The sequence below is a fragment of the Rhipicephalus sanguineus genome, chromosome 4 (assembly GCF_013339695.2).
Source record: "Rhipicephalus sanguineus isolate Rsan-2018 chromosome 4, BIME_Rsan_1.4, whole genome shotgun sequence".
NCBI classification, from domain to species: domain Eukaryota; kingdom Metazoa; phylum Arthropoda; class Arachnida; order Ixodida; family Ixodidae; genus Rhipicephalus; species Rhipicephalus sanguineus.
The window spans coordinates 192,121,792-192,145,113 of NC_051179.1; the positions used below are offsets into that span (position 1 = coordinate 192,121,792).

At 47.4% G+C, this 23,322-nt stretch overlaps 1 protein-coding gene across 1 annotated transcript in view; it reads right to left on the bottom strand.

The window, feature by feature from the left end:
* LOC119390982 (oxysterol-binding protein 1-like) overlaps nucleotides 1-18,253 on the bottom strand; it is a 113,432-nt gene extending 95,179 nt beyond the window's left edge. The window contains 4 exon segments of the mRNA XM_049415006.1: nucleotides 7,107-7,315; nucleotides 7,318-7,371; nucleotides 17,782-17,946; nucleotides 17,949-18,253. Of these exon segments, the coding sequence (XP_049270963.1) occupies nucleotides 7,107-7,315; nucleotides 7,318-7,371; nucleotides 17,782-17,946; nucleotides 17,949-18,078 (558 nt within the window). The 5' untranslated portion in view covers nucleotides 18,079-18,253.
* Between the last annotated feature and the right edge of the window lie 5,069 nt (nucleotides 18,254-23,322).

Below are 23,322 nucleotides of genomic sequence, written 5' to 3' on the forward strand. Positions count from 1 at the left end.
CGCTTTTATTACTCCTGACGGCCTCTACGAGTTCAAAGTCCTTCCTTTCGGCTTATGCTCAGCGCCAGCTACTTTTCAAAGAATGATGGACACGGTTCTTTCTGGGCTCGAATGGCAATCATGTCTTGTCTACCTAGACAACGTGGTGGTCTTCTCGGACACCTTTGAACAGCACATCCAGCGCCTACAGACAGTTCTTGAGGCGATTCGAACAGCCGGACTTTCCCTCAAACCTGAGAAATGTCATTTTGCCTACGAGGAACTCAAGTTTCTTGGTCACATCGTGAGCCACGCTGGTATCCGCCCAGACCCTGAGAAAACAAGTGCTGTCACCGCATTTCCCGTGCCAACAAACAAGCGCGACCTACACCGATTCCTGGGACTGTGCGCTTACTACCGACGCTTTGTCAAAGGTTTTTCCAAAATCGCTGAACCCCTCAACCACCTCACGAAAGAAGGCGTACCATTTGTTTGGGGTCAGGAACAGCGGCATGCCTTTGATACCCTGCGAAGCCATCTCCAGGCTCCCCCTGTACTCTGCCACTTTGACGAGAACGCTGCCGCAGAGCTACACACCGATGCCAGCAACGTCGGACTTGGAGCTGTATTGGTTCAATAGCAAAATGGCCTAGAGCGTGTGATGGCCTATGCCAACCGAACATTATCATCAGCAGAGAAAAACTACTCTGCAACAGAAAAAGAATGCTTAGCTGTTGTTTGGGCTATAACAAAGTTTCGACCATACTTGTACGGACGCCCATTCAGAGTAGTTAGTGACCACCATTCTCTATGCTGGCTCGCCAATCTCAAAGACCCTTCAGGTCGTCTGGCACGGTGGAGCCTTCGGCTGCAAGAATTTGACGTTACCATCATTCACAAGTCAGGACGCAAACACACCGATGCTGACTGTCTCTCACGTGCACCAGTCGGAAGTGCCAACGCAGACCTTGATGAGGACGACACTTTTCCTTTCCTCTGTATCAGCAACCAACTTGACTCAACAACAGCGCGACAACTTGGAGCTCAGCCCACTAATTGACTATCCGTAAGGGCGCAGATCTAGTCTTCCTCGAAATTTCACACCCTCGGTAGCCTCCTATTACTGGCCACGTCTCACGAAGACTGTCAAGCATTACGTTTGCACATGTCGCGACTGTCAACGTCGTAAGACTCCACCTGTCCGACCAGCGGGACTGTTACAACCAATCGCCACACCGAAAGCACCATTTCATCAGGTTGGCATGGACTTGCTGGGATCATTCCCCACGTTTGCGTCTGGAAATCGGTGGATTGTGGTCGCCACTGATTATTTAACACGACACTGCGAAACAAAGGCCCTGCCCAAAGCTACTGCAGCTGACATCGCCCACTTTTTCGTCAACAATATCGTCCTCCGTCACGGAGCGCCAGCTGTCATAATATAATTACTGATCGTGGAACAGCTTTCACCGCAGAGATGCTACAGGAAGTCTTGAGGCTCAGTGGCACAGAACATCGCAAAACCACGGCTTATCACCCCCAAACAAACGGACTCACTGAACGGCTGAACAAGACCATTGCAGACATGCTGTCAATGTATGTGGCCATTGACCACAAGAACTGGGATGATATCCTCCCTTACGTAACTTTTGCTTACAACACTGCGGTGCAAGAAAGTACAGGTTTCACCCCTTTTCGCTTAGTGCATGGTCGAGAGGTCACTACAATGCTCGATGCAATGCTCTTCCCCGACAACCAAGGACTCTTTAACACGGACGCTGCCACATTCGCTCAACGCGCCGAGGAGGCCCGTCAACTCGCCCGATCCCGTATTGAGAGCTGTCAAACTGCAGACGCACGTCGCTACAATCTTCGGCATCGAGATGTTACCTTCAAACCAGGCGATGAAGTCTGGGTGTGGACCCCCATCCGACAGCGCGGCCGGTCAGAGAAGTTACTGCGGCGCTACTTCGGCTCCTACAAGGTTCTACGCCGACTCAGCGACGTAACCTACGAGGTTCTCCCGGAAGGCACCCCAAGACGTTCCCGTCGGCTTCCACAAACTGATGTGGTTCATGTTTTAAGGCTCAAGCCATATTTCTCGCGTCGTCAGTCAAACGTAGAGTGACTTTCCCTGCAATGGCTACTTACCTTCTTTCTTTTTGTTGCTTTTCTGCTTGTTCTTGTTGTGTCCCACTTTCTCTATTTACTTCTTCAGTGACGGCAGCATGTTCATTTTGCCTTACAGGCACAATTGTTTCGTTTGTATAGTGACGTTTTTTTTTCTTTCCTCATTTTTTAGTGCGCGTAACCAGCATCGAGACGATGCTTTTCCGAGAGAGGGAGTAATGCCACATGCCACCTTGTATGAGCCATCCGCTGTGGCACATGCACGCGAGTGGAAGAAGAAGAGAACGTTGTTGTTGCTGGTCTGGTTCTGGGGAAGACATCAACACCTCGCTGTCTGTCTTATTTCGCTCGTGACAATATTGCGTAATGAGCATTAACAGCCTGGCCATTAACAACCTGGCCTTACATACCAAACTGGTCTCCACCTTGTCACTCTGTGCCATGCGCTAAATAGCTGCACTGGTCATCCACTTCACAGAGCGGAATGACTCAATTTTTAAAGACGATAGTCTTTCTTGGGGAACTTAAACGCAGAAATTTTGGTCTGTCTTTCTGTCTGTCTGTCTTTCTGTTTGTCGGCACGTCCCTCGATTCAGCCACTCGGCCAAAGTTGAACCACTTGCCCAAAGGCCAGCCGTCTTGAACTGGTACGGCTGTTCATACTTGTGAACGTTGTCGATCAAAAAGTAAATATCATGCATATCTGAGGTGCAACATCACTAGGTAAGTATTAGGTGGCGTGTTCCTTTAATAGAAAATGCATACATACGTAATTTTAAGGACCCTAGTTTCTTGAGCTGAGCTGAAAATGCATAAGAATGGAAGCTTGAGCGAGTTGGTATGCGTTCATCTTTGTTGAAACAGCGCTCACTAGACGACGACGAAGTAAAAGAAGGCACAGGACAGGCGCTGCCTGTCCTGTGCCTTCTTTTACTTCGTCGTCGTCTAGTGAGCGCTGTTTCAACAAAGCTGAAAATGGGACTGCGCTGAAATTTGCCTTCCTCCGTGCCCTTCGCACGAGCTCATTGTTGTGTTTCGGTTTCGGTTCTGTATTGCACTGTACGAATGCCATGGGTTGGTGTTGAAAAACTTTAGTTTTGAGAAGGCCAAGAAGGTGAAAAAAAATATTTAAAAAATGAAAAAGCAGCGTTGTGGGCGGCCTTCAGGCTGCCGGTTGTGGGCGCCGCTCTGGCGTTCCTGTTTTACCCAGGCGACGTGTAAATAAAAGAGTGTGTGGAGAGTACTCGTTGAGTGCGGACGTTTCTCTGCTTCAGCGCTTCGCGCCAAACCGCGTTTTCGGGCTGGCTGGCGTCCCCGCCGGTCGCGTTGGTCACCGCCGGTCTTCGCCTGCTGCTGCGCCGGGACTACCAGCACGCAACACAGCACTCATGTTTCCCGACGTATTGCCAGATGGCGTCCATATCTCACACAGCGCCTCTTCTATCGTCTTTACACGACATTTGCAGCGAAGCACGCAGATACGCGGCCAATTTTTTTTTCTTTTATTGCGATAGCAATTATATGGACACTCTCGACAGGACTTTGCTGTCGCCGTTGGCGCCATTTTCCGTATAAAGTCTAAATTGATAACATTACCCCGCGCATCTTATGTTCTACAAGCGCCTTTGGGAGGCGTTGGTTCTACCCACAAGTAAAAGCTCGCGAACGCTGGCGACGAATGCGGCTGAAGCAGAGATAAAACGAGCCGACCGTGTCCGTCGCACGGGAGGTGCATGCGATATCAGCCCGCGTGCACTGAAAGGCACGCGGGCCTTTTGCAAGGAGCATGAAGGGATGCCAGAAAAGAAACTGAAGGACGCTTTGTAAATTCCAAAATGTGTTCGGCGAAAGCCTGTAGCCATTCGACTTTGCCAACGGATGCCACCGCTGGACGCCGATGCCGCATACAAGCGTTGGAAGGAGCAACGTGCAACCGCGAGATCAGATAGCCACGATTGGTGACATGGATGACATAGTTATCAATACACGTGGCATAGAATTGTTGCTCCTTGTCTATTTTCCCTTTCTTAGTCTGTGGACCTGTGTACACAAAACATTTGCCGACAAAATAAAATTGCTAACTTCATTGACCAGCGGGTTACTGCAGATAACTAGCATAGATTGGGCGAGTTGGATGCACATTAAAACTTGTTTCAAGTACTATCAGCTCTGAATGAAGCGCCAGCAGTGGTGTGCGTGGTACACTTCGCACCCTTATGATTAGAGATAGATACGCTCTTGCGGTTTGCCGCTCGTGAGCCTCATTCATGCTTTCTATTGCGCAGTGCTGCCTAATCGGGTGTGCGTGCATGTCAATGGTGATGACAGGACGGCGCGCATTAGACGGTCCCTAACATAGGTCGGCAAACTCACTCATGAGTCAACTCACTCAGACTTACTCAGATCAAGCTGTGAGTCTGAATCAGAGTGAGTCCGAGTGAGTAAATTTTGGTGAGGCTGAGTCTGAGTGAGTCCTATTGAGAAATATATCAGTGAGTCTGAGTCCGAGTGAGTCCAGTTCAGGAAAATTTTGGTGAGTCTGAGTCCGACTGAGCCCTAAGCGCAAAATATATTTCTTGAGAGAGTGATTGAGCTCCACACTATTTTGCCGACCTATGGTTCTATTATCTCAGCCTCAGCATTACTATCAGCCTTATGTTGGCTCATGTTTATACTCCCATCGACTCAAACATACTTCAAAGTACTAGCATTCATACGCCAGATCAATATTTATTAATCGGAGGCGTGAGTTACGGAGAGGGGGGGGGGTGCAGGCTGACCTCCCTTCCGTAAACTCTTTCACAGGAAGTGCTTGATAAAAATATCTCGTGTGAGTCACGTCTTTCAATAAAAATGTCCTTACTGGATCGCAACCACTGATAACTCATGTTTGAAGATACGAGATCAAAAGGCACCAAGTAGAGCACCAATTATGCGAGATATTGGTGTGAAAGAGCATTGACACCATGGTTGAAAAAACCAATTACACGCTAATGGACTCATGCGTTGACTCACTCAGACTCACTTAACTCAGATAGAGCCATGGGTCTGAATGAGTCCGAGTAATATTTTGATGAGCCTGAGTCCGAGTGAGTCCGGCTGAGAAAAATTTCAGTGATCCTGAGTCCGAGTGAGTCCGGTTGAGGAAAATTCTGGTGAGTCTGAGTCCAAGTGAGCTCTAAAGGCAAAAATATATTTCATGAGTGAGTCTGAGTGAGCTGCACATTGTTTGCCGACCTATGGTCCCTAATGCTTGGGAAACGCGCTCCGCTGTTCATGTTTCATTTGGCACCGATAGTACAGCTTGGTAAACAGCAGGAAAAATCGGTGGATGTGTGCAGGAAGAGGAGAAAGAGAGCTCTTTCCCACCATTCTTTTCGCCCCTTTGGCTCATTATTGCTATTCTTTACAGCGCTCTAACAAGATTGAATATTTTAAGGTGAAGGCTTTGCATTCCTGATCGAACGCGAAAATTGGCCGTCGGCATCCCGAGTCAGCAGCGTCAACACGAGTGATGCAAAAAATCATCACATGATGACGTCCCCTTATGATGTCATCATGACATCCCAGATCGCCAATATCTTTTACGTCATAATGTCACGCCACACGATGACATCATCACATGACATCGTCACTTTGCATTGCCTCCGTGATCGGCCCACCGATCACGGAGGCAATGCAAAATCAGGTGCTGTGTCGAAAGCTTGCAATGTCTCCGATCCTGCAGGCAGTGCAAGATCACGTTAACGTCCAGAAAGCATTCGGAGGGGGGCGGGGAACGTACAATACATCGACTGAAGAAAAAGAAGATGGCTTTCATCTTCGCGTCATCTTAGGCAAATGCATAAGGGACCCCGCGAGTCTTTTCAGTACAGTGACCGCATCATGCCCTATCAAGGGTCGACCGTTGAGTGTGATTTACACTATTTTATTGCAAATACATCTTACTACGATTTTTGATGTGAAACCTTTGTAATTATCTACATTAGTATGATTACACTAATTGCGTTCAGCATACTTTCAAACGACCATAAACGAGTCGGCAAACGATTTAACGTAGGAATTAAAATATGGTGCAAAAAAAAAACTCCGCATAACCTACCAATATTTCATATCACCGTCGTGCATCCCCTTTTGAAACGTGCTCTCAACCTTTTTATTTTTTGTTTAAACTTCAAGTACTCACGACGCGCTTACACGGCAGCTCCTGAAAACTTGGATTTAATCAAAGGTTGTCGCCTGTAAAGACCATTTAATTTATTTGAATGACATCACCCGTCGTTTGTCATTTGCTTAAAATTCCGAACAAAGCAGGTGAATCAAAGGAGCAGGCTTGGCAAACGAACGCTCGCAGCACGCGGCATACGTATATTACGCTTTAACGCAGACACGGAAGCCGAAGCCCGAACGCTGCAGTCAGTGATCGAAAATGGGCTGGAAAGTCATTTTCAGTGTGCCACGGCCATAGAACAGTGGCAAAAAGAAATCGTCGCCACACGTGCACATGTACACATTGATGGTTAGCAGATAACACCAGGAGCAAATGACACTGAACGTGCTCCTGACGGCAACTCCGTCCGATTTCACTGGGCATATTGCTTGAACATTCAGTACAAATTGATTTATGAACTTGGCCGCTAATGTTTCAATAACTTGAGTAGGGCAGACTGGCCGGCAGCGCCGAGCAACCTTCACTTAGCGAGCGCGCACACTATGAGCGGCACCTGAGTCCTCTCTCTGACGTCACACGCGAGAGGGCGCCACTCAAAGATCTTGAGGCGAATAATCATACCAATTTAGAAAAAGTTGAATTTGCTTCCAATCAGCATTGAAAGAACAGTAATTAAAGCAGAAAGCTGGGCTAGCTATTATGGTTGACTCGAGACATCAGAACAACTAAGAAACAGACCACGTGAGGAGCCCACTCTGCCCCATTCATGCGGTCTGTTTTAGCGCTGCTAATAGGTTAAATGCTAGCAAAACCAATGTGCACTTACATTCATCATTGCAGTGGAGGTGATGCGGAAGAGTGTAGCGCGCTCATTCACAGCACGCACACGTGCTGCTAGCTCTGGCCCTCCACCCGCGGCTGCTGCATCGAGCTGTTCCAAGTCGGACAGTGAGCGCTGCAATGCCGCTCCGTGCTTCCCAATGAGCTCGCTGCACATGGACAGGTCCTCGAGCTTGACATGCAGAAGCCTCAGCACGTCAGCAGCTCACATTTATCCAGCTGCGATGGCATGTCCAGCTCTTCGTCTTCCTCTGAAAAGCCATTCGTAGCGTGAAGCAGCTAAAGCTTCGCAATGGACATCAACATGCATTCAGTTGGTAGGCATATTGTAAACAGTTATGACCGTGGTGGATACGATTTAAACGTAGGTATGCTTAGCAATCATGACAAAGCAGGCATTTACGGCAATAAAAGTGCAATCACTTTAGCCACACACCAGTAATTCCCATGAAATGATCCACATAAATAAGTGGAGACAAAAACAGAACGAACTTACAAACCTGAAAACAAATCTGCATTTTGTACACACACTTTTGAAACACGAGCAGCCTGGTAGCTCTCACGGCACAACGTTCTCATGCTGTCACTGTTGCTGTAATCGAGTTGCACATAAATCAAGATGGATGTGATAATTAAATTCAGATCAGCTAAAATTAATAGTAAAACACGAGCATTCCTTGCCATCTGGTATTCAGCAGCAGTCATCTGCAGCCACCTTCCGTTATGGTCAATGCTGGCATCAGTTAAACCTTTGCATTTTGCATACATTTTCATGCATTCGTGTGAGCTTCTTGCACGTGTAATTATCTCTATATAGGCTAACTGTCCAGGCAGAAAGCTCCTGCACATAGTAAACTGCATCACGTTTTTTTTCTCCCTCTTGAATAAAACACGCTCAATGGATTGGGAACACTGTATACAATCCACTTCCAAGTGATTGTGAACAATATTCAAAATTAGCAAAGCAATGCCCAGTGGTAGAGAACACTACTATAAGAAGCCTTCTTTGTGGAAAGGCTAAGAGACAAAGGCACAGCATAAGAACCTGCCAACAACCCGTAGCCATTACTATTTTCTAGAACTGATGAGATCAGTAGCATTACTCAGTGTCATAGGCACCATAACTAAATATCTTACTCTTTACGCTAACATAAAAAGAAGGAACCATTGCCACCCTATGTTACCTACAAAAAAGGTAATGCATTACTGTTACTGAAAAATTGTAACGCACATTTCTTCTGGCGTTACTCCAAGGTCAGAAATTCTAATCAGTTCTTAAGAAAAATAGCCAACCTGCTCCGCCACTACGACAAAAGAACATTGAGGCGACCTGTGGGAAAGTGACGCCTACGAGACGAAGAGTTTTGTGCGAACTCCCGACTGTAAACAGACTTCCAGCCAAGGGGTGGCTAAATGCGAATAGAAGTGTTCACACGTATGCAGAAGCAACTTAACTGTCTGATTCACTTGGGTCAAGGGAGGGGGAATAGATGTATCTTTGTTTATTAGGACTGCCATAAAAGCAGAGCCAACACTGGAACCACAGACGTTAACCTGATATGATGCCTGTATCGTAGGAGTAGATATGTAGTGTTCATTGTTTTATAAAATTAGATAGCCAGCACCACAATCACAATTGACGTTTCACCGACGTTACACCTCCATAGGCTGTCTTTCCAAAGCAGTTTCTAGACCTGGCAGGCTGTGTGGTATAATACCCGACTGCCATGCAGAATGCTTGGGTTCGATTCCTGTTGGGATCCTAATTTTCATTCTTTGCATTCGTCAGTCAAAGCTACCCATGTCGGTTTTTCTTAACGTTCTCGCATTTAAATTACCATGTCTGCTCTCACCATTCCTGGGTAGATATAAAACTGTCAATCCCTGTGCTGGTGGTGGTATCTTTATTGCTCCCAGACAAAAAAAAAAAAGTAATAAGAGGGTGCGCATACCCGTACCCCGCAGCCCATGGTACAAGGCTATGTGCAACACGTGTCTGGAGGAAAGGGTTTGACGACATTGCAACAGGATTTCACATTATTCATGTCATGACCATACAGTCATATTCGTCGATCCTCTTACCGTCCCATGCCAATTTCGGTCTACACCAAGCATAGGCGTCAAACTCTTTCATGAGTCGACTCCCTCAGGCTCACTCAGACTCATACTGAGAAGAGCCTGAGTCGAGTGAGTTCGGTTGAGAAAAATGTATAGTGACTGAGTCTGGTTGAAGAAAATTTTGGTGATTCTGAGTCCGAGTGAGCCCTAAGGGCAAAGTATACTGCATGCGTGAGTCTGAGTGAGCTCCACATTTTTTGCCGGACCTATGGTCCTATCTACTCAACTTCAGCATTACTATCAGCCTTAGGTCGGCACTCGTTTATACTCAAGATACTGACACATATTTCACCGCATTGCCGTTCATACGTCAGCTCAACATTATTGACAGAGGCTTGAGTTGCGGAGGGAGAGGGTGAAAGGATGCTTTGACCTCCCCAGCCAACTTTGTCACGGCAAGCTTTTGATAAAAATATCTCGTGTGAGTCATCTCTTTCAATGAAAAGGTCCTTATTAAATTGCAAACTCTGATAACCCGTATTTGAAGGTACGAGATCAAAAGGCGCTAAGTCGAGCACCGATTATGTCAGATTGGTGTTTAAAGAGCATTGACACTACGGTAGAAAAAGCTAACTATAGCTAACGGACTCGTGAGTCTACTCACTCATACTCCACTCAGACTCAGATCGAGCCGTGATCTAAGTGAGCCTGAGTGAATTATATTTTGGCGAGTCTGAGTCCTAATGAGTCCGGATGAGGGAAAGTTTGGTGAGTCTGAGTGAGCCCCAAGGGCAAGATATTTTTTCGTGGTGAGTGAGTCGTGAGTGAGCTCCACATTTTTTGCCCGACCCTATGACACCAAGTTAAGGAGGTGATCATGAGAGCACCCAGACGTAGGCGGCTAGATAATAGATACGTAGATAGAAACGCTCAAAATGCCTAAGGTTCGCTAGAAATGCTTGTATTTAAAATGTTAATGTAAGTATGTTACTTGATACAGTTCCGAAATCGCAACAAGGCAAATTAGTAAGTTACTGACCAAGTAACACGTTTACCTGTAACACCACTAGTTGTACCATGTTACAGCAGCACTGTTATTACTGCGTGGTGAAGCCCCTTTACATCAAGAGCCTGAACTGTGCTTGTCCTAGCACGTCGTGCTAACAGTGGCAAACAATGCATAGCCTCAAAAGTGGCAAAGGGCCCACCGTATTGGAGATTGACCTCAAGCGCACACACACACAATACAAAAACACATGAGAGAAGAGGAATTGCTCGATAGGGCTCATTTCTTTGTTAGAAATGGAACCAAATGGATCCAAAGACGGTTAAGCTAGGAAAGCATGGGGACATTATTTGTTGCTTTTAACTGTAGTGTGTAGTAATATGACAAATTGGACATTTAGTTGGGTGTACGTAACGAGCCTACGTACGCAGCACGGCTGCGAGAGAGAATGCGCATGCGCCGTACGTAACGATCTCTTCCAGGGATGTGCGCGTACGCCCTAACAAGACGCTGCGTACTTAACGCAACGCTTACTACGTTGCGTTCTAGCGAGACCTCGACAACCAGAACGAGAGCACATGGTGGTTGCAGTGGTGTTGGACGCAGACAGAAACGCGAACCCAATGCAAGTCTGTGGGTACTCCACATGAAAGGCCATGTTTTGCGTGCCAGACAAGGTACAATCAACGGCACGTTCCGCGTCCTGACGAGTAGGAAGACAAGCCTGGCGTTCCACAAAATCCTCAAGCAACCGGTCTTTGACAGGTTCTGTCTTTCTCTTTCTCTCAGGCTTCTCAGCGAATGACCCGGTAAAAAAAAAAGGAAAGTAAGCTTGGTACGTACTTTTATTCAAACTGCAACATAACGCGTGTTGAGTGTTGTGCGAGCTTTGACGTCCTTGAAGTGCTGCTAGTAGATCGGAAAGTCAAGATCACTGGAACGCGACCAGTTGCTGAAAGTTATGCTCATCCACAGCCTCATCCACGCCATCCAAACCTCATCCACAGCCGCGCTGAATAGAACGCTGTGTTCGACCAAGCGCGGCCGTGCCCCATTAAACGCCATTCTTATATAGTGCACCCAGCTTCAAAGGTGTGTACACATAGGAATGTTTCAATGTACACGGCAAAGGTCAACGCGTGCAACCAATGCACCCAGGAACAACGCTAAAAATGCAACAGCGAACGCCGCGGCCTGACTTGTATGCTAGTAGCCGTTACAGGCCATCGGGGTCCTGTGTACAGATCCCAGAGGCCACGTTATTACTGGGACCTAGCATACTTCTGACGTTGGTGGCGCTGATAAGCATGGCGAAAACACTTAGTACATCTCGCATACGACTTATCTAGTTAAGTGAAACGCATCACGGTCGTTAAACTAAAAGTGTTGTAGGACGCTTTGCTTGCAGCGTACACAACTATTGTGCACAGCGTATGCAACTTCTGCGTACACCAAACTAAAAGCGTCTATTAAATTATGACAATAGACCCCCTTTACGTTGTTGGGGCTCGAACTGACAACCTTCGTATCCTAGGTTGTGGGTCTGGGTCCCACCAGCTCATGGAATTACCCATGAGCCCTCCTGAAATACCCTTGAGAAAACCTTGGTGCTGCGATGACTGCAGACCAAGGTATCATGAATAATGCCCAACAGAAAATTGTGTACTAATACACTGTTCCTTACAGCAGCAGGTACCGATCTTGGAAGCGCAGCTCTCCAGTTCTCTGTCTTAAATTTTTATACTGTACTTATTCTTTCAAAGATGTGCAAGCAAGACTTTGGGACTAAAAGACACCTTCCTATATTCAGTGACAGTTGCATCACAGAAACCTTGCGACTCAATTTATTTAGTTGCTATAAGAGGCTCTATATTGAAGCATGTTTAACTAAAGAACACAATGCAAGTCCCTAGGAATGTTGCACTATATACAGTCTTTGCAGCAATGCACCTAAGACTGTATATGTTCAATGAACTCATTACTGATGCACTAGTAGAAACAGTGATGTTTAAAATGTACTGCCTGCATTTTAGATTCTTCTCATTAGACCTGCGCTGTAAAATTTGTTCACAAGTACAAACAGGTCGTGGAAGTTGCTCTGAGTGATACTATCTGGCATGAAAGCAAGTCTTATTTTTGAGACACAATTCACATCAGGCAATTTTTTGAAATGATAAGGCCCATTTCGTCACTGTACCTAAAATAAATTATTGCACATTGGCGTGATGTCCACATCCATAGACTCAATGAAAATCTATAAAATTTTACATTTCCATTTATCTTGAAGATGTTCCTAGTGAAGCCAAAGATGGAAGACATATAGTGAAACCAATTTCCCAGAATACAAAAGTGGCCTCTAAGCTGCATAAATAACAACAAATTAAGGACAGCACAATAAAGCAGAGCCCCCACAATTGATGCCCATCATCGTCATCATTCTATGTCCAATGAGGCCACTCCCAATGATGTCCATCTTGCATTCCTGCAAACTTGTTCATTTCATCTCCCTGCTGTCCTCAATCACGCTTCCCACCCCGCGGCATCCACTTCGTCCTCATGCACCACGACCATCTACCCTACACATTACCTGGCCCACCCACGTCCACTTCTTTCTTCGCAATGTCAACAGGAATATCACCTGCACCTGTCTGTTCTACAATCCACTCTGCTCTTTTCGTATCTCTTAACGTTACGTCTACCACTTTTCACTCAACATATGCTGGCTGCATGTTCCTTAATTTCTTCTCAAGCAGAACTGTGCGAATATTGAAAATGTTCAACACAAATAAAGCAAAAAAAACTGTCTTTGATGATGACTATGTCCTCATCATCATTCTCCTATGTCAACTGCAGGACGAAGGCCTCTCACGAGATCTCCAACACCATCCTGTGTCATGCAGCCAATACCACAATGTGCCTCCCATTTTTGTACATTCAGCGCTCCACCAAACTCTGCGGTGCCCTCGGCCATGTGTGCATTGTTAAAAAGTTGCAATACGAGAAGCAGCAACAGGTTTCCTTACTCCGTCGAAATAAATTCACTGCTACTATGCAGTTTATTAGCTGCAGAGCATTGAAGGTACTTTTGGTGATGTACTGCAGTTGAAACCCACATTAACAACAACGGTTTTAACGATACATCAGTTATAGCAATGAAATCTGGCAAACTGGTGTATGTCCTGAAGGGCAATGGAATACGAATTCTTTGAGTAGAAAAAAAAGAAAATGAGAAATGTGAGCCACAGCACCACCTAGCTGCAGGCACAGGTGGGCATCCAGCAGGTACAGTAGGCGCTGGACAGAGATAACAAATCAGCTGAAAGTCCGAAAAAGGTATGTTCCACAGCAACAAGAAAGAGCGTCCGACTTACACAGTCACTATCTTCTCTGAAAAAAACGCTTCTAAAAGCTCACGTGCCATTCTTTCTTTACACCTACCAGGATTTTAAAATCGTAAAACCTCGGAGCAAATGAGCAGGCCTTGCAATGGGCAGAAAGATACACATTCATATCCTTGTTCAAATTATTCGCGTGCTCCCTCATTCTGTCATCGACGCAGTGGCCAGTTTACCCTACACAGCACTCGCCGCAGGACAGGAGGATTTCATACACCACCCCAGTGGCACAATGCACATACAGCTTGGCATGTTTTACATGGCAGCCTTTCAAATGGCTGTTCATGATGCTGGGACAATTGTAAGAGCCTACTGAGAGCAGAAAACACCATAGGTGCACTGTACTTAGTGGCCACTTTTTGAAAATTGTGGCTCATTTTGTGCACGTAAGGCACAACTTCAGGCCTTGTGCCACTGAGCTCACTGGCTCAAGCACCATTCACAAGAGTGCCTGCTTTAGCCTTCTGTAGAAGCGTTTCAGCCAGACATCAGGACAGACTCACCAAATCAGCCATTTTGAGTCGAATGCCTTTTCATAGTGTATGAAAGCTTTATGAAGGGATCTGTAGCACTCCTTTCCTGAATCCAGCTAGTGCCCATCACAAGAGTTCATCAATACATCCCCCAAATTGATGCCAACGATACAATCAAGAACTGGAGAGCAGTAACCTGTCTAAACTGGATGTGCTTCACTCAGGAGAATGAGGCAACAAATGGTGAATTCATTGGCGGATTCGGAGTGGCCGACGAACTCCACTTCGTGGAGAGAATTCGAAGGAAATCTGCCAATGGAACACAAGCGCCCTCGCCAGAGCAAACGGTAGGGGGCGCTAGCGCACATCTGCTTCGCAAGCGCCCAGCATTCCTCGCGGTTCACGCAGTTTTCGCCTTCACGGGCGCCAGTGGAGAGAACAGGCGCGGTCGGACAGCGCATTTCATCGCACACGCAGTACGCCACGCTCTGCGCACGCGCGGGGAGCTTGCGACTTCGGTCGAATCCGCCGCTTTTCGCGGAGTAGAGAGAGCTGCTCCGTGGAGTGGATCTGGCGCAGGAGCTGCTCCTGATCTGCCAATGAAACATACAGGGAGCACTCTCAATCCGCCAATGGAACAGACTTGCCCTGAATGGAGCAGAAAAACTGCTACCGGAAGTGCTCCGAATCTGCCAATGGAATTCACCAAAAGTATATTTTGCATGCTCTGATGTCAGCTCTTTTTTACGGGCATCTAGAAGTGATTTTGGTGAAACTTGCACCCCACATACTCATGTCTAGCCGTCCAAGAAATGAAAACCCCACAGAGCATGTCATATGCTCAGCATGCAAAAGAGAACACTGTCCTCCCACAGCTTATGTGATTATCCTTTATTACGACGACGCCTTTTGCACCAAAAAATCCACAGTATCGAATTTGTTTTTTAAGGTGCACTGGAGCCCCAAAAACTGGGGACTCACTTTCACCATGCCTGAACTGTATCAGCTGCACTTTATGTATTTTGATGTCCGTACAACTATATGCTGCTCTGACAGGCTCCCTGGACATCTGCAAGGCTGCCCAGAGAAGCACTAACATAGACCAGGCGACCTTCCGTGCTCTGCAGGCATAATGCTGAATAAAAGTGGCAGCATAGCTGCTGTCACATGTTTCCTTCGTCAAGCTGCCTAAAGTAAATTTCAGCTCTAAAGGCCTTCAGAGGGCTGCGAGTCTAGTCACAGAGTCCTTCAGCATATACGCTTGTTAGCTAATTCATGAGAGGGCGAAAGCCCTCTGTGTTTGGTTGCACCAAGTGTATGACTGGTAGAGGATGGTAGAAACTAAAGATCCAGGAAACGCTTTGCAAGTACTTACTCACATGAGCAGGCCAAGTTAACATCCTTGTACCCAAATGCTCAACGTTCCAAGCACCTCATCTGGCAATCCACACTTTCAAGAGCCAGATCAGTGCCTGCCCACTAGCATAATTGCATCTGCACTTCTATAGGTCTCGCCTGCACATGGCCACTTCACGTCCTGATTGAAACTTTTCAAGAACTGCTCATGCATACATGTCAACTTTTTGCATTAGTGAAGTTCGAGATCAAACCAAGATAATATTCCCGGAGAACCCCAACTTCTTTCTACAAGCAATGGTCAGTACTTGAGAAGTGGACGGGCCAGGGGCGTAGCCAGAAATTTTTTTTCGGGGGGGGTTCAACCATACTTTATGTATGTTCGTGCGTGCGTTGTATGTGTGCATGCCTATATACGCAAGCAAAACTGAAAACTGAAAAATTTCGGGGGGGGGTTGAACCCCCCCAACCCCCCCCCCTTGGCTACGCCCTGGACGCGCCACCAAACTCCTACGAACAAATATGAATGCATTGACACGGAAGCCCTGTTCATTTCACACGCACCAGATGAGTTTCTACATCCTCCAAAACGTGTCAGTAGTCTCCCAGAGAGAGACCTATGTCAAGGATTCTGCAGAAGGAACCTTGATTGGCAAAGCACATGCCTTAAATGCCAGAAACTTAGTTTGCTGTGCAGATCAGAAAAAAATGCATAAATGAAAGAAGGCAAATTAATGTGGTATTATCTGTTCATAACTACTCAACACTTATCAAGGATTACAGATACAACAGAAGTCTGAAGGGACTATGCGTAATGACTTCCAGGAACATTACCAAGCAAAAACAATCAAAACATGTGGAAATAATTTTGAAAACCCACCATAAACTCTTTCTGTCTTCTTACACACAAGCTTACATTTTTGTGCAATCCTTTCAGTATGCACCTGTACCTCATCTAATGGGCCCTTTTGCATATCACTGCTCCTTCCATCAGCAACACAACACTTCACCTCACAAGGCACCCACATGCCCTACACACTACAGATTTTTACAGCTTGTTACTGTACTGTCGACCACAAAGTTTGCGGGATGTGCAGCGCGTGGCCGAGCGACGGATAACTGTATTGCTGCGTCACCTGCCGTGATGCGACGGGTGTTGAGGCTATCGGCCGCAGCCTCCGCGATTAGATCCGGCAACGGCACGTTGTCCTAAACGCACCGACACTAATCGCCGAGGCCGATAGCCTCAACACCCGCCACATCACGGTAGGTGATGCAGCAATGCAGTTTTCCGTCGCTGCGCCACATGCTGCAGATCCTGCAAACTGTTGCGGCCGACAGTACATATCAGAAAAAAATGTTTGCCACCCATGATGTATTATTGTGTTGTTGTAGTTGTGCATACACACAAGAACATAACATAGGAAAATCAAGCTGTCTTCTGAACCTCAAGAGGTACTGCACATTACAGGGCTCCAACAAAGGAGTGTAACTACAGTAAATAATCAAGACTATCTGCAGAAGAGAATTGCAACATGGATCCCACGTTGTCTTGATGTTCATTTTGAGCAATCCATACAAAAAGCTCGCCAACACATACCAGTCTTTCCAGTATTATACCACGGACTGCATTCAGTCCTATTCATGTGACACTACTCTAAATGCATAACTTCATTCAAAAATATTTATCATAAGATTACTCCCCGCCTTGCTTCATTCAACAATTCTTACATACTTCCCTTTAGCCATGTATCATGTCAGCAGCACTGGCGACCTTCTTAGCTTTACGCTGTCTCTGTGACCAATCACATTCCCAGCCTCTCTTTATGTAGAAGCAAAGACACACATTCCTGATCCCTCTCATATTTCATAATGCAGCTCGTCACGCTCATTGTATGCTCACTGTCGTATGTCACTCAATTTGGACACTTCAGTGCAACGTGCCTATATTGGGAATTAAAAGGCACAACACCGGTTTTATCTGCGTCTTTAGCAACCAATGCATGCAATGGGCGTTCACAAAAGCACTTTAAAAGGCTACCGGCGAGTTGGAGCAAATGCCCGAGGTCCGTGCGTTAAATTTTCATTGCACGGACCTAGACAGGGTGCACAACTGCGACATTTAAGTGCTTAACGCGGCGACTAACCTCGACTACATATGAAATTGAATCCTTTCGTGCGTATTATTTTTGTTTGAAGAAGCAACAAGCAAAACAACATTCCCGTGTTTCGGTCTGCTGTCAAGTTCGAAAAGCAGGTTGAAGTGAAGCATACGGCTGCAAGCTTCACGTCAAGCGGGGCCAATTGCCAACACAAGGTCACGCCTACTGCCGGCGTCCTTGAGCGTCCAACGACAGCGGCTAATCTGCTCACCGGACTCCATCATGCGCACGGCACGAGCCTTGGCCAGCTCCAGCGCGGTGACCCATTTCTGTCGCTCGATCTCGTTGCTCGCCTTCAGGTGGAAGGTCTGCGTGCCTCCGTTGGAGATAACGAAGTTGCAGGAGTCCTCGGTGTGGATCACCGCGCTCACCAGCTGATGGTGCCGCGACACGTGTGCGCCATCTCCGCCTGGTTCCTGTAGTACGAGAGCAGCCCGTTGGAGAGGACGAACCATCGCTTCTGGTAGCCCTTCAGGTAGTTGGTCCACTTGGCCAGCCATCCCTTCATCTCCGGCTCGCCCTGCTGTGGCCCGTCTCGCTGCTGCTGCTCATGGTGATCCCGCCGCGCCCCTCAGCGACACGCTGTCCCCGGCGGAGGAGGCTCGACGGCCCGCTTACCATACGCTGGCGACTCTGTCAGCAGCCACCCTACGACGCTCGACGACGATACGGGAAAAACAATCACGCAACGTCGGCCATATTCTCCCGGCGTGTAGTAGTAGTATAGTGTACTAGAAGTAGAATATGGGGTAGTGTGTTCAGACGCCCTCTCTCGCCATGCATCGCGTGAAGCGGCGCGCGTGGACAAAAAGCCGATCCGCCTGGCGGCGCTGCCGTAGCATGGGCTGGCAGGATTGTCTGTGTAGCTCTGCCGCTCCGCCTCCTCGCGCAGTTCTCGGGTGCCTTGCAGTGACCTGTTGCTTGTGTTCGCGCTCGCTTAGCTGAAGTTTTTCTGGCGATTGCTTTGCTTGCCATGCGACAGTGAGGCAATGCCGAGTCGTCGGCGGCAACGACACTGATTTGCACCTGGGTGCGAACAGGTTATCATTGGAAAAAAGGTGGGCAGCCATCGTTTTTCGCTGTCCAAAGACGAAGCACGGAGAAAAACTTTGGGAGCGGAATTTACATCGTAAGGACAGGACCCTGGACGAAAGCTGCTCTGTATGTGAGCTGCACTTCGAGCCATTATGTGTGATCAGAAGTTCGCGTACCCCGTGGGAGACCAGAGCTGACGCCGGACGCCGTGCCGACGTTATGCCCCTAGCTACTTGTCAAAGAAAGCGTCGCATCCAAGACTTCCGAGAAAGCGGAAGAACTCTGCGGTTGATTCTACAATCACCAAGAAAACTGCAGCGCCCTGTGCTGAAGGTGAGGCCACTGATTCAGCTCCGTCAGCTCCACGCGAGAAGTCAGAGTTGACGATTTGGACAATGCTGTTGAAGCAGGGAACCTCGACTTGGTGGAGCGCACACTCCAGAGGATTCCATCTGATCACAAAGAATACGTGGAGCAGAAGAGTGATGATCGGCTCATATATTATATGCCCGGTTATGTGGCACGAAAGTTCCTAAAGCGAAATGACATGCACAGAGTGTAGGAACGTTCCTTTGCTTACCACAGCTAAACCGGCAAAATTGCGAGTTCACATAGCTTTGTGACAGAGGTGGGCTTCTCTACCCGCCTGACTGCTTATTTGAGGCAGTGAAGAAGCTAGAGGGCATATTTACCACCTTTTTCAGCAAGCAAGAGCTGTGCAGCAACCAGCGTGTTGATGTGATGCTGCTCTCAAAAAAGCACTTTGACTGTACCCTAGGCTGCAGCCAACATGCAGACCTCCTGACCGTAGCAGTGGTAAAGTTTTGTGTGCTGACACGACTTCATTTTTTTCGTGAAGGGTATCAACCAGTCTCGAGAGGCGAAACGAAAAAAAAAAAAGCTGCATGCGAAAATCAGTCGATGTTCATAAGGGTGCCACCGTGATCAAGTGGTGATGAACTGATAACTCTTCGGAATGGCGACTAATTTGATCAGTGTTTCTGCTCACTGCAGTGTGCGCGCACGTAAACGTAAATAAAGAGTTTCTTCCTACAGTCCGGCTGTGGTGCCAAGTGATGTTTTCTTTTGACTGTACAATGCAAAATCCCGGCCACGGCGGCAGTATTTCGGCGGGCGCGTAATGCAAAAACACCCGTGCATCTATAGATTTAGGTGCATGTTAAAGGACCCAAGGAGGTAAAAATAATTCACAAGTCTTCCACTACGGCGTGCCTTGCAGTCTAATGGTAGTTTTGTTACCTAAGCCACATAATTACGATTCCATGAGGCAACTATCAACAAGAAACGGTGCCGCGCCTAACGAAGAAAGTCGAAGCTGTCGCAGGGCGTAGGCTACGACTCGTTATAGTGATATTTTAAGAAAAACCTTCAGGGTTCATAGATGCTCCTTTGATACATCGAGCTTCCTAATCTTTTATTCGTTCATCGACCGAGCTTTAAAGAAACTGCAGGGAGTTTTGTTTCCCCAGTTATGACTGCTTCGCTGTCGTATGCTAGTCCCTGTTTTTTCATTCGGACTGCGTGTTTCGGCTTTATTGCATTTCGTTTTGTTTTCAATGCATGTACGACCACACCCATTCAGAATGCTTGTCGCTGACGTGTCAGCAATTAAACACATAGGGTTATTAAGCGCGACGTATCAATTAAAGCACGGAAGCGCATCAGGAGCAATGGCTGGCAATGCGCGATGTGACAGCCCATGCTCAGGTGGTGCCATCTCGCGGCTGTCGATACCAACTGCGGCAGCCATGGCTCCTCCCTGAACACACTACCCATATTCTAGTACACTATAGTAGTAGCAGTAGCAGCACCCGCGGGGGTGGTTCCACGCCCCCGCGTGGCAACATCCGGTGGTGCCACCAAACAGCCGCACACACGCCCAACATTTCGCACCGGTGTCCGCATGCTATGGTGGTATATTTTCCGGCCTGTACGTCGTGATGACACCTGTTCTTTTTATTATTCCCAATGACATCGACACGAACAGCGCGACGTTCAAACGCGGATGGTGCATGTACTACCTAGGCGTACACTAGGCGGTACATAGGTGGGAGGAGGGAGAGGGGTCCGTGTCCGTCCACCTTCTTGCAGGGCCCCCAGTGAAGTCTAGCCAGAGTTTAAAGGAGCACTGACACAAAAATTTTAGTTTTGCGCTTCATTGCTGCAATGTGTTGCTGGGGGCCTATTAGTCATAACAGGGCACATCGCTCGCTGCAGCGCGCGACAGATAATCATTTACTGTCTGTTTATTACCGACCAGTCTCAGTTTCCGTTTGGGAGAGCTCCGAGAGCGACAAGCATAGTATTCGCAATTGATAGATGGATGGATGGATGCCAGATGGATGCTATGAGCGTCCCCTTTATAACGGGGCAGTGACAAGTGTGCCACCTATAACCTCCTTGCACCTGGCTCGACAAAAAAATCTCTTTCCTTTTTTAATTCTTTTTTTATGTTGGCCTAATGCATCTACTTCGATAAAATCAATCTTACTACAGGAAAAAAAAAAGCGTAAATTCTCAGCCCAGTTCTCTGCCCTTTACGCCAGACAGTTCTTATTTTTTCCCAGTATTTATTTTTCTCCTTTCTCTCTAATTTTCTGCCACCAATACTTAACCGTCTCTTACTTATTTCAATCGCGGGTGTGTTGAATTGTCGTAAAATGCCTCCCTCCTTATTTCATTCGTGCCCTTTCGGTAGTTACTCAAAGCCGGTTTTTTCTCCATAGCTGCCGTCCAGTAAATCCTCTCCGCCTCTCTGACTTTTCGCTTAACGCTCTTTGTTGACATACTGCTTACACTACCAGCCGTATATTTACTAGTGAGCCTCCTAGTTCTTTTTTCTCCACTGTGTGTCCACGCTCTTCCTATACAAGTAACGGAACACCTTCTCTGCCCATCTACTCTCCTTCATATTCCTTAGCCTTTCTTCGTACCTTATTTTGCTCTGAGCCTCCCTCGCCTCAAAACCTGCCCATCCCATATCGCCCCTTACAGCCTCATTTGTCGTCTTCCCGTGAGCACCCAACGCGAGGCGTCCCACAGTCCTTTGATTTATATCCATTCCCGATTGCACCTCTGCCCTCATGCACACCACTGAGTTCCCAAAAGTAAGCCCCGGAACCATTACACCCTTCCACAGTCCTCGAAGCACCTCGTACCTATTGTATCCCCCACAATGCTCTGTGCTTCATTATTGCAGCATTCCTCTTTCCTTTTGCTGCCGAGGCTTTTTCCTGTACCTCCATGTACCTGTCACCCTCATTTATCCATACTCCGAGGTACTTGTATTCGCTCACCCTCGGTATTTCTTGGCCCTGTATTGACACCGCCTGATCACAAGGGTCATTAAATACAATCATTCCGCATTTTGTTACACTAAATCCCATTAGCGCACCCAGGATTTCTCTCGGGGGGGGGGGGGGGGGGTTGAACTTCTGACAAGATTACAGGAGTGCGGGGGCGGGGGGGGGGGCAAGCACATTGCATAATATGCCATTTCCTTGCTTCAGCTGGAGTAATGCGACAAATAAAATACCAAATAATAACAATAATAATAATAATAATAATAATAATAACATGAATTATGATGATGATTATTCAGCGTTTTACAGAAAGGTCTTGAAATAACTTGACAAGGCCAAAAAACCGTTCAGTGGAGCAGCTGTGCACGTAGAAAATAAACTACAAATTGAACCGACATGTCGGCTGGCTGGCGGTCGCGCAATGATGTTAAAACTTTATTACTATGGTAGGTAGCGCATACAAACGGGACGCAAGAAAGGCACATGAAGACACCCAGCGCCGTGTGTGTGTTTTCGTGTGCGTTTCTTGTGTAAATTTCAAAGCGCACCATAAATATTACTTATAAACTACATAGTATTGATTATAAATAGCATGTACAGTTCAATGCAGCACACGTGCAGTACAATTCTCAGCTCACGGATAAACTGCATTATAATCACACTTACTAATGTTGAATTCCAATGGCGGAGTCGGAGCAAGCTTTTCTGCTCCTTTTGGAGCAAGTGTGTTCCAATGGCAGAGTGAGGGCGGGAGTCAAGCGTTCCAATGGGAGAGTCGGAGTGCATTCAGAGCGGGAGTCACTCCGTGGAGCAGGAAAAGTTGCTCCGCCAAAATCGGCGGAGTCGACCGGAACTCGGCCTGACGTACTTCCTTTAACACGTTTGCCTGCTTGGGGGCGCTGCCGCTGTCGCGTGTTTTGACAGTAATGGCGGACAACATGGGCCACATGGGCGTCTGGGCAAATCGTGCGGCATTGCTTCCGCTGATCGATAGCGACAGCTCCGAGTCAGAAAACTCCAGTTTCTGCACGAGCGATTCATCGGATAGTGACAGCGACGCTGAAACTGCCGCGTACGAGCGGGAATTCGACAGCGGAATTAGCAGAATGGAATAACTACACGCAAGGTATTCTGGGCAACTCAAGCACTTCCGCTGCCTTCTTGCTCCCATGCTTGCTCCGGCGGCGCGGATTGTGTTCCAATCGCGGATTTGGAGGCGTCGCTCTACGCCAGAGTCGAGTGCTCGCTCGCGGAGTCCATCGGCTGCTCCGACTCTGCCATTGGAATTCAACATGACTTTCCAGCGTAGATTCCCAGGTCACTCCGGCGCATGTAGGTTCGGCGGCTGAACCATCCTTAGTAAAAATTGACTGGTCAATGGACCCATGAGACGA